A 12301-nucleotide genomic window follows, 5' to 3' on the forward strand; every position below is an offset into this window, starting at 1 on the left:
GGCATTCCAACCAGAACTCCATCAACAAACACATTGATTTGGAGCCAAGCTACCATCCCCTGAGAAAAAGAACAGGAAATGACATCACCAACCCAAGGAAACCTAACCAGATAAATAGAAAGCGGGACATAACACCAGCGCTTCGTCGGAGGCTCACTGATGATGTTACCTAGAATGGTGACGCAACGTCTGAAAACTAACCTTCCAGCTCAGCGAGCAAACTCACATCCAGAACCTCAACCTGAGCTACAAATCTTCTCAAAACTCGCCATTTCTTTCTTTTTAACACTCACCTTCACAAACCAATTATGATACAATCTGTCCCATAGCTCCAAGACTTGTTTCTCTATAACTGCTGTATTGTTCATCTTGTCTCCTAACATCTTATGAAGCTGAGCAATCAAAAATAGTAAACATAATTGAACAGGTTAAATATGAAGTAAAACTTAGTATCAAGTATTTTTTAATACATTTTCAGAGAAAACATTCCTAAGCACTTTGGTGGTAATCATGAATGGAACAAAGATAGAGACGGCAACAAAAAGTATACTCAAAGTGTACAGTTTGAGATGGTTTGTTAAGAGAACAAAGAATCTCCTTTGAATTGCCAATATATCTTCTCTGAAACACAGGACCAAAACTGTATGCACTATTCCAGGTGCAGCCTCATCACAACTTCCTTATTTTTAAACTCGGCTCTCCCATAATAAAGGTCAAAATCCCATTTGCCACTTCAATTACTTGCTGCATCCACATACAAATGAGAGAGACTCACGACTGGTGTGTTGCCTCCCAGGTACCAGGGTCTGTGACGTCTCGGATCATGTTTTCGGGATCCTTAAGGGCAAGGGGGAACAGCCCAAAGTCATGGTCCACATAAGCACCAATGACATGGGTAGGAAAAGGGATGGGGATGTGGGGCAGAAATTTAGGGAGCTAGGGTGGAAGCCTGGAGCTAGAACAAACAGAGTTGTTATCTCTGGTTTATTACCCATGCCATGTGCTAGCGAGGTGAGGAATAGGGAGCAAGAGCAGTTGAACACGTGGCTGCAGGGATGGTGCAGGTGGGAGGGATTCAGATACCTGGATAATTGGGTCTCATTCTGGCATAGGTGGGACCTCTACAAAAGGGACGGTCTACACCTGAACCAGAGAGGTACCGATATCCGGGGTGGGGGTGGATTTGCTCTTGCTCTTCGGGAGGGTAAAATAATTCAGCAGGGGGATGGGAACCTGAATTGTAGCTCCAGTGTCCAGGAGGTTGAGAGTAGTGAAGTCATAAATAAGGTTTCAAGGTCACTGGAGTGTACCAGCAGGCAGGAAGTTGGTTTGAAGTGTGCTTACTTCAACCCCAAGAGCATCAGGAATAAGGTGGGTGAACTGCAACATGGATTGGTACCCGAGACTTCGATGTTGCGGCCATCTCGGAGACATGGATACAGCAAGGACAGGAATGGTTGTTGCAGGTTCCAGGGTTTAGATGTTTCAGTAAGATGAGGGAAGGTGCTAAAAGAGGGGGAGGTGTGGCATTATTAGTCAAGGACAGTATTACAGTGGCAGAAAGGACGTTTGATGAGGACTCGTCTATTGACGTAGTATGGGCTGAGGTTAGAAACAGGAAAGGAGAGGTCACCCTTTTGGGAGTTTTCCAATGGCCTCTGAGAAGTTTCAGAGATGTAGAGGAAAGGATTGTCAAGACGATTCTGGATAGGAACATGGTAACAGCATGGTTGTTATGGGGGACCTTAACTTTCCAAATATTAACTGGAAATGTTATAGGTCAAGTACGTTAGATGGGTCAGTTTTTGTCCAATTTGTGCAGGGGAGTTTCCTGACACAGTATGTGGACAGGCCAACAAGAGGTGAGGCCACTTTGGATTTGGTTCTGGGTAACGAACCAGGCCAGGTGTTAGATTTGGAGGCAGTTGTGCACTTTAGTGACAGTGAGCACAGTTCGGTTACGTTTACTTTAGCGATGGAAAGGGATAGGTATGGGCTGCAGGGTAAGAGTTATAGTTGGGGGAAAGGCAATTATGATGTGATTAGGCAAAATTTAGGATGCATAGGATGGAGTAGGAAACTGCAGGGTATGGGCACAATTGAAATGTGGAGCTTGTTCAAGGAACAGCTAATGCACGTCCTTGATAAGTATGTACCTTTCAGGCAAGGAGGAAGTGGTCAAGTAAGGGAACTGTGGTTTACTAAAGACGTTGAAACTCTTGTCAAGAGGAAGAGGGAGGCTTATGTAAAGATGAGGTGTGAAGGCTCATTTAGGGCGCTTGAGAATTATAAGTTAGCCAGGAAGGACCTAAAAAGAGAGAGCTAAGAAGAGCCAGGAGGGGACATGAGAAGTCTTTGGCAGGTACGATCAATGAAAACCCTAAAGCTTTCTATAGGCAAGTCAGGAACAAAAGAACGACTCGAGTAAGATTAGGGCCAGTCAAGGGCAGTAGTGGGAAGTTGTGCGTGGAGTCCGAAGAGATAGGAGAGGCGCTAAATGAGTATTTTTCATCAGTATTCACACAGGAAAAAGGCAACATTGTCAGGGAGAATACAGAGACACAGGCTATTAGACTAGATCGGATTGAGATTCACAATAAGGAGGTGTTAGCAATTCTGGAAGGTGAAAATAGTTAAGTGGCCTGGGCCAGATGGGATATATCCTAGGATTCTCTGGGAGGGGATTGCACAGCCTTTGGTTTTGATCTTTGTGTCGTCATTATCTTCAGGAATAGTGCCAGAAGACTGGAGGATAGCAAATGTTGTCCCCTTGTTCAAGTAGGGGAGGAGGGACAATCCTGGTAATTAGAGACCAGTGAGCCTTACTTCAGTTAAAGTGGGACATGTGGGTAGAGTGTTGGAAAGGATTATAAGAGATAGGATTTATAATCATCTAGAAAGGAATAATTTGATTAGGGAGAGTCAACACGGTTTTGTGAAAGGTAGGTTGTGCCTCACAAACCTTCTTGAGTTCTTTGAGAAGGTGACCAAACAGGTGGATGAGGGTAAAGCGGTTGATGTGGTGTATATGGATTTTAGTAAAGCATTTGATAAGGTTCCCCATGGTAGGCTACTGCAGAAAATATGGAGGCATGGGATTGAGGGTGATTTAGCGATTTGGATCAAAAATTAGCTAGTTGGAAGAAGACAGAGAGTGCTGGTTGATGGGAAATGTTCATTCTGGAGTTCAGTTACTAGTGGTATACCACAAGGATCTGTTTTGGGGACACTGCTGTTTGTCATTTTTATAAATGACCTGGATGAGAGCACAGAAGGATGGATTAGTAAATTTGCAGATGACACTAAAGTCAGTGGAGTTGTGGACAGTGCAGAAGGACGTTGCAGATTACAGAAGGACATAGATAAGCTGCAGAGATGGGTTGAGAGGTGGCAAATGGAGTTTAATGTAGAAAAATGTGAGGTGGTTCACCTTGGACGAAGTAACAGGAATATAGAGTACTGGGCTAATGGTAAGATTCTTGGTAGTGTGGATGAGCAGAGAGATGTGCATAGATCCCTGAAAGTTGCCACCCAGGTTGATAGGGTTATTAAGAAGGTGCACGGTGTGTTAGGTTTTATTGGTAGAGGGATTGAGTTTCGGAGCCATGTTGCAGCTGTACAAAACCTTTGATGTGGCCGCACTTGGAGTATTGTGTACAGTTCTGGTTGCCGCATTATAGGAAGGATGTGGAAGCATTGGAAAGGGTGCAGAGAAGATTTACCAGGATGTTGCCTGGTATGGATGGAAGGTCTAATGAGGAAAGGTTGAGGCACTTGAGGCTGTTTTCGTTAGAGAGACGAAGGTTAAGAGGTGATCTAATAGAGACATACAAGATGATCAGAGGATTAGATAGGGTGGACAGTGAGAGCCTTTTTCCTCGGATGGAGATGGCTAGCACGAGGTGACATAGCTTTAAATTGAGGGGTGATAGATATAGGACAGATGTCAGAGGTAGGTTCTTTACTCATGTAAAGTAATAAGGGCGTGGAATGCCCTGCCTGCAACAGTAGTAGACTCGCCACCTTTAAGGGCATTTAAATGGTAATTGGATAAACATATGGATAACAATGGAATAGTGTAGGTTAGATGTGCTTCAGTTTGGTTTCATAGGTTGGTGCAACATCTTGTGCACCCTCTGTCTTCTTCCAACTAGCCAATTTTTGATCCAAACCGTTAAATCACCCTCAATTCCACGCCTCCGTATTTTCTGCTATAGCCTACCATGGGGAACCTGATCAAACGCTTTACTAAGGGATTATACTGCTCTGTAGTGTTCTATGTTCTATGTTCAAGCACGAACACCCAGATCCCTCCGTGCTGCACATTTTTTGAAGACTTTCTCCATTTAAATAATAGTTTGCCTTTTGATTCTTCTTGCCAAAGTGTATGACCACACTTTTCTACATTAAACCTCTTCTGCCAAGCTTTCCATTACTCATTCTATTTATGCTGCCCATATGTTGTCATCACAGTACCCTCCAATCTATTTTTGTATCATAAAACTTAGGTAACATTATACTTTGTACCTTCTTCCAAGTTATTAATATAGTAAATAATAGAGGGTCCCAGGACTGATCCTTGTGGCAAACCATTAGTTGCATCTTTCCAACCTGAGAAAGACCTATTCATCCTGACTTTTGTCCTCTGTTAACCAATCCTCAATCAATTCTAGCATATTACCACCATACTGTGAGCTCTTATCTTGTGCCATCAACTTTTATGTGGCATCATGCTGAAAGCCTCCTGGAAATCCAAATACACATCTGCTAAAACTCTTTATTATCCTCAAAAACACCTCCAGGAAAGTTGTCAAACACGATTTTTCCTTTCACAAAACCATGTTGACACTGTTTGATTGTATTGAGCTTTTCTAAATGTCCTGCTATTTCTTCTTTAACATTGGGCTTGAGCATTTCCTCAATGATCACTGTTGGACTAGATGGCCTATAGTTTATAAAAACCAGAAGAACTGCGGATGCTGTAAATCAGGAACAAAACAAAGTTGGGGTTAGATCGATAGATAGACCCTTCCTCAGAACTGAAGGTGGAGTTGAAAGAAACGTTGTTGAGGGTTAGATAGATTTAACCTTAGCTTTGTCATCAAACCTGCCGATAAGGGTGGTGCTGTTGTGGTCTGGCATACTGACCTCTACCTTGCAGAGGCTGAGTGCCAGCTCTCAGCACCTCCTTCTACCTTCCCCTGGAACATGACCCCACCATGGGACATCAGGCCATTGTACCCACTATGGTTACGGATCTCATTTCATCCGGCGATCTCCCACTACCCACTTCCAAACTAAGAGTCCCCCAGTCCCGCACTGCTCGTTTCTACCTCCTGCCAAAAATCCACAAACAGGACTGTCCAGGTAGACCCATTGTTTCAACCTGCTCATGCTCCACAGAACTTATCTCCTCCTACCTTGACTCAGTCTTCTCCCCCTGGTCCTATCCCTACCCACATACTTTCCATGAGTAATCTGACGCCTTACGCCAGTTTAAAGCTTCTAGTTTACTGGCTCCAGCCACCTCCTCTTTACCATGGATATGCAATTCCTTTACACATCCACTCCCCACCAGGAGGGTCTTAGGGTCCTCACTTCTTCCTGGAGCAACGACCTGAACCATCCCCATCCACCAGCACCCTCCTCCACTTGGCTGAGCTTGTGCTCACTCTCAACAGCTTCTCTTTCAACTCCTCTCATTTTCTTCAGGTAAGAGGCGTTGTCATGGGTACTCACATGGGCCCTAGTTATGTCTGTCTCTTCGTGTGGGATTGGGGTTGTAGAGAAGGGATAAATAGTGAGAAAGACAACCTTCAGTTACAGGGGGATATAGATGGTGTGGTCAAGTGGGCTGATCAGTGGCAGGTGAATATTCAAATCAGGATAAGTGAGAGGTGATACATTTGGGCAGGACAAACAAGGCAAGGGAATACATGATGAACAGTAGGACCCTTGGGATCAAAGGGTGCTTGTCCATTGGTCCCTTAAGGTAGCAGGACCGGTAGATAGAGTGGTTAAGACAGCAGACGGATACTTACCTTTATTAGCCGAGACACATAGTTTAACAGCAGGGAGGTTATGCTGGAGCTGCAGAAAACATTGGTTAGGCCACAGCAAGAGTATTGTGTGCAGTTCTGAAATCCATATCATAGGAGGGAAGAGAATGCACTGGAGAAGGTGAGAAGGAGATTTACCAGGATGTTGCCGAGGCTGGAATGTTTTAGTGATGAAGAGACATTAGACAGACACCAGTTGTGTTCCTTGGAGCAGATGAGACTAAGGGGGACATGATTGTGATATAGCAAATTATGGGGGACAAAGATAGGGAGGACAGGAAGAGACTGTGCCCCTTGGTGAAGGGTTCAATGCCCAAGGACATAAACACAAGATAAGGGACAAGGAGGTTTAGAGGGAAGGGAGGAAAAATAAATTCATCCAGAAGGTGGTGGGAATCTGGAACTCACTGCCTGAATGGATCATAGAGGTAGAAACACTTAGAACATTGAAATAGTATTTACATGTGCACTAATGATGCCAAAACATATTAGGCTTTGGGTCAAGTGCTAGAAAATGGGGTTAGAATACTGTTATGCACCAGACCAAATCCCCTCAAAAAATATTAAAGTGGTAGCCCAGACCCCAACTTTTTCTTGTTATTAAAGGCAAGTGTAAGTCAGTGTGTTCTAGATGCAATTTGATTTGTCAAACTACCAGGCTTGAAGCAAAGCACACTTTATTCTTACACTACTGTTAAAATACAAATGGAAGAATTGGAATAACAACTCTATTGATGAACCTAACAATAATAAATAATTTAACTACTTCAAGCAATTTTGCTGAAGCAGGGAGAGATGTACAGCAGCGTCCAAACCCCAACAGCTACTGAAAGTTAAACTAAAAGCCTGGCTGTGGAGGATCTTGAGCCCACTCCTTCATGCTGCTTCTATTGTTTCAACTTTCTTAAAAATAAAGCTGGTTGGGTTCGGAGTAGACAGCTTGGCTCCAAGTTTACAACATTTGTTTTCCAAAGAAACACGATAGGACAAATCCCTCTTAAACGGCACATCCCATAACAAATTGTTAGCTGCTTGTTTTTGATTTGCACAGAGTTGATGGACCAAAGAGCCTTTTTTCTTGTTCAGTAAATCTCTATGACATAGTCAGAGCTACGTACTTCTAAAACATAGATTTTGACAATTTTTGTACTCGACAAGATTAATGCTGCCCATGTTGCTTCTTCTTGCCATCTAGTTCCCCAATTTCCCAGCATGCCAATATCTCCAATTCATGTTTTATCTGACATTGGCAGGATTAAGAAGCCAGAAGCTCTAGGAGTGCACAAATGTTTTGGTGCATTGGTGATTTAAACGGCTACACTCCAGTGTAAATATTGGAGTGAGGGCAGTACAATCAGCTCAGTGGAACCATCTGAGATGAAACAGTACTGCCTCATTTTACAGTAATCCTTCAGCATTCACCACTATTAGGACAAGATCTGGGCCATGTCTTTAAAACGGTAACTTCAGCTACTTTACTCATGTTATTAACTTCTTTGATGGGGAAGTTTAGAAAAATTGAGAACAGAATGGTTTTGGAGAATGAGACATTGAGAAAGTAGAAATTGTTCCAATACTAATTGATGAGGTATATGGGACTATTTGCAAGATTAAGTGCCACATTTTATTCCACAACAAATGAAACCTAATTGTAATTCTGATTTTGAACTGTTCACTAGCCTCTTCTATGTCAATTGTACAAAATCAAATGTTCATGAGACTTAAGGCTATTTCTGTTCTCAACTTAAACTGTATCAAATATGAAATGTTAAAATTTTAGCCTTTACCTTGTGGGTTATCCACTCTCTTCCATACTGGTACACATTGTTAGCAGCAGAATTTAGTGCTTTCTGGATGACCTGTGCCTCAGGAAGCCAGCTGAAGCAAATTAGGGAGTTATATAGTGAGACAAAATTTGGAGCAGAGGCAAAGAACTTTAACACTTCAAAAGAAAATCACGCTTCATTCAGAACTACAAAAATTCAAGTTGTATTGTACATACCAATTTTGTCCCTGAAAATTATACATCCAAGTGGAGTTGCAATTTAAGAGCTAACACTTCAAATTGCTTTAAATAAGTGCCATCTCGTCCACAATTCTTAATTCATTTATGGAACATGCTCCAAAAAATCCATTATCTTAAAAAATCTATTATCTATTATCTTCCTCCTGAGCTCTCTATATGAAGATATACACAGAAAGAGCAAGGAATGAAAATCTTTAATGAATTATCTGATTCCTTACAGCAATGTTCCACACAAACAAATAATCCTAAACCCATATCCAACCACTCTTACTTTCATGAACTATTCAATTGATCTTAAAATGTTGATATCTTACTTCAAAAGAAAATTCTACAGCTCAATTCTGTTTTAACAAGTTTATCGTACTCTCTGTAGCGAACTTGCATTTAATTTGGCATCTATAAATCCTTTTTTCTCAATTCTTGAGCTACTGAAAGTCAGCTTTTATTAACTTTGCCCTACCTATTAATATTGTGCTATATTTTGTTACATTGTTCCAACAAAAATAAGACAATTTTTCTTGATTTTTTCCTTTCTACATTTTCTCATACTAAGTTACATTCTAACAAATCAGAACTGTACCTTTGAAGGTTTAAAATACTTCCTATAGCAACAGCACAATATTGGAATACAAAGTTATGGTACACTTTCATGAAATATTGGGGTATCGTTGGTTGAATATTGGCGCCACATATTAGAAAGGATCAAAAAGCACAGTAGGGGAGGCAAAAGGGATTCTAGGTATGAGGAAGCTCAGTTAAGAGTGCAGATCAGAGAAGCTGGTTTGGTTTTCCTTGGAAAGAAGGGTCGGGAAGAAATATAATTGAGATTCAAAATCATGAGAACAGACCAAAGTAATAGGGGATAAACTGCTCCTATCAGTGGAATGGTTAAGAACAAAAGGACATCGATTTAAACTGTTTAGTAAAAGAACCAAAAGCAACATGAGACAAAGTCTTTTTAGGCATTGAGTGGTTACAATCAGGAATGCTTGCCTGAGATTGTGGTGAAGGTGCATCCAATTGTGATTTTCAAGAGAACTGCATAATTATCAAAAAGGAGAGGAGTTGCAATACTCTGGAATATAAGATGGCCTCCCTTTTGACACAACCATTTTAGGAGATATTTTCCAGTCTACCTGTTCAGAAATGCTACGACACACTTCTGGAGCAGATGGGACTTGAGCCTTTGCCTCCAGGTGCAGGGGCCAAGACACCATCATTGTGCCACATGAGCCCGTCCCCAGATGACCATTCTATGATCCTAAATATGAAAATGTATTTCAACTGCCATTTGTGTGCCGCATCTCCATTGTTACTCCAAAGTACCTTTTTTTGGTCTGCAAAAGTATTAAGCAAATTTCCTATTATGATATAAAAGGCAAATGTGATGACTTTTTTTGGCCTATGCCAATGTCATTGTTAGGCATTGAACAGAATTATTCCAAGCGTTCCATGAGATGTGACTAATTATTTCCAACCACATTGAAGAACTGCATTTTGTGTTCAGTCATCATCCTGTTCCTGCCTCCATATTCCATCATCTAAGATCGTAATCTAAGTAGGAACTTCCCAACATTCATGAGAACTAAAGTCACACAGCAAAAAATAAAGTCTCAATCCATCATGGCAGTTATCAAAAAAAATTACCAATTCACATCACTCTCTAGCTGTTCCTCTACCATGCTGAAAACGTCAACTATCTTGTTTATAAGGAGATATTCAAATCTCTTTTGTAAGTTTCATAAATATCTTGCTGAGAAATCCCCATTTTGACTTTTACGCAAATTATTTTAAATCTTCTCACTTTAGTCACTGATCCTTCTGCCACTGGAAACAGTTGATGTTTATGTATATTAAACTCACAATCATTTTAAACACCTGGATTAATTCCAGGGGCTATTCTGTGATTTATAAAGATTTATATAACTTCCTTACTTTTGTACCCTACATCTTGAATCATCAAGTCAAGGATCCATATTAATTTTTTAATCGTCTCTATACACCCACATTAAAATTATACCATTTAGTTTACACTTATTTTAATCACAACCTTCCAAACTATATCTTTAGTGCAGACCCCTGCCCACTAATTCCACTGACCACTCAATAAGTTTGATGAGATCTATCATAATCATGCCTTGTAGATTCCACTCCAGGCTGATTAACTATATTCTCCTTGGTCTAGATATGTGACAATATCATCCCTTATAAATGACATTAGAAGTTTCCATGTCACAGATGATAAGATCACTGGATGTGAGTTTGCTCGCTGAGCTGGAAGGTTAGTTTTCAGACATTTCGTCACCATTATAGGTAACATCATCAGTGAGCCTCCGGTGAAGTGCTGGTGTTATGTCCCACTTTCTATTTATCTGTAAGATCACTCATCTGTAATTGCAAAACTTAGGTATTTTCACGCTGTTGACTACTCAACAGCACCTTTGAAACGGTGACTCTACCATACAGAAGGACAGAAACCAGGAGGTGAATACAACCATGACTTAGAATTATATCACTTCTTTCACTTTTGCTGAGCCAACATCCTGGAATTCCCTCCCTAATTTTACTACGGGTATGCTTCACTAAAAGGAGTAAAACAGTTCAAGGCAGCAACTCAATAGCACCTTTGGCAATGTAATTAGGCAAAACGTCCCAGCCTTACCAGTGACACACACCCAAAGAATGAATTGAAAAACATCACCTCTCTCACCATCCATCAACAGAGTTCAAAAATATAATTTTACAACTTCTAGGAGCACAACTATTTTTTGACCAACTTCCTCAAAATCTCAAACACAGTTTGCTTTTGGCATTTTGTCTTCCTTCAATTCAATTAATTTAATCAACATTTTGCTCTTAGCCAAAATTATCAATAACGCAGAAGTGTTATTAACTGTACGGTTAAACAGATTCAATGGAAAGGGAAAAATAAAAATCAGGACAGACATAAAAGTTAAAACAAACATCTTTAGTCTTGCTGCTTACTTTGCCCATTCAGGATGGTTAGCAACAGTCTCATTAATCAAGCTACTGGTGACTTTGATCATGTGCACGCTTTCCTCGTGAACCTGTAAATATAATGCACATTTCAGAACCCCTGAAGCAGTATTGTTTATTTCTCAATTGTTTGAAACAAAGTAATTTCTTATCAGAATTTTAATTAAATTTTAATCTTGATTTAAAGTCATAAAGAGCCCAAACTACATTTTGAAAATATTCTGGAAGACAACTTTAACACTTTTGTTGAAGAAATGCATATCACACGGTTGACACTTTGTGCTTTGTTTATAATGTTGTGATATGCGACAGTCCAGTCATATCCTGTATAATTCTTGCCCCAAACTATGATTTTTTTTTTCCCTTTAGAACTTGCCAATTAGTGCCACAACCCACATCAGTAAAGTGGCATTGAGCATTCATCAACAACATGCATTTAGCGGACCAAAATTGTCTTGACATGCTGTAAAGGGACAACACGAAATTTGACACTAAGCCAATGCAAGGAAATATTAAGATAAGTTACCAAAAGTTATTCAAAAATGTACTCTTTAAGGAACATCTTAAAAGGAGGAAAAGGGAATGAGATCATTAATGGATGAAATACCAGCTTTTAAAGCTTAAATAATAGATGGCATGGTTAAACAAAGGAGGGGTAAGGAAATTTGGTGTGTACAAGAGTTAAGAACTGGTGAAACATACAACAATCAAAAGATTGGTTGGAGGTTTCAATGATTGAGGGGGTCAGGGTCTTTCACAAATTGAGATAATATGCACTCAAAAGTTGGAATCCTGGAGGTCTCACATAGAAGAGTTTGAAAATTATTTCAGAGACTAAATCTCTGAGCATTTATTATGTTTGTACAGTCAATTTTTATTTTCGTTTTAATCACAGCAGTTCACTGGGGATGTCAAGGCAGAGTGTGTAAGCTGTATATAGCACCTGAACTGACAAAGGACACAATTACTCTAGGGCTTAAGAATGATAAAGTATTGTTTTCTTTTATGACCTTTTATTGGTCCTCATGAAAAGATCAAGTTAATTCAATTTTCCCAACATATTGAGTACTTCATGATTTAGGATGCACCTTTCATATCCATCCCACACCTACCATTTTGCATTTATTTATGCTATACTCATTATTAGCGATACAAATGCATAATACACATTCCAGAGAATGCTGGAGAAACTTAGGTTTGGCAGCATTCATTAATCCAT

General features: G+C 40.3%; 1 protein-coding gene across 3 annotated transcripts in view; it reads right to left on the reverse strand.

The window, feature by feature from the left end:
* Positions 1-12301, reverse strand: part of tmem245 (transmembrane protein 245) — a 146555-nt gene that overhangs the window by 74664 nt on the left and 59590 nt on the right. For all 3 annotated transcript variants that reach the window (XM_059655465.1, XM_059655464.1, XM_059655463.1), the window contains 3 exons: positions 11071-11153; positions 7847-7937; positions 294-392 (listed from right to left, as the gene is read on the reverse strand). In XM_059655465.1, coding sequence (XP_059511448.1) covers positions 294-392; positions 7847-7937; positions 11071-11153 — 273 coding nt within the window. The remainder of the gene's footprint in view (positions 1-293; positions 393-7846; positions 7938-11070; positions 11154-12301) is intronic.

The sequence above is a fragment of the Stegostoma tigrinum genome, chromosome 2, assembly GCF_030684315.1.
Source record: "Stegostoma tigrinum isolate sSteTig4 chromosome 2, sSteTig4.hap1, whole genome shotgun sequence".
In the NCBI taxonomy this organism is placed as follows: Eukaryota; Metazoa; Chordata; class Chondrichthyes; order Orectolobiformes; family Stegostomatidae; genus Stegostoma; species Stegostoma tigrinum.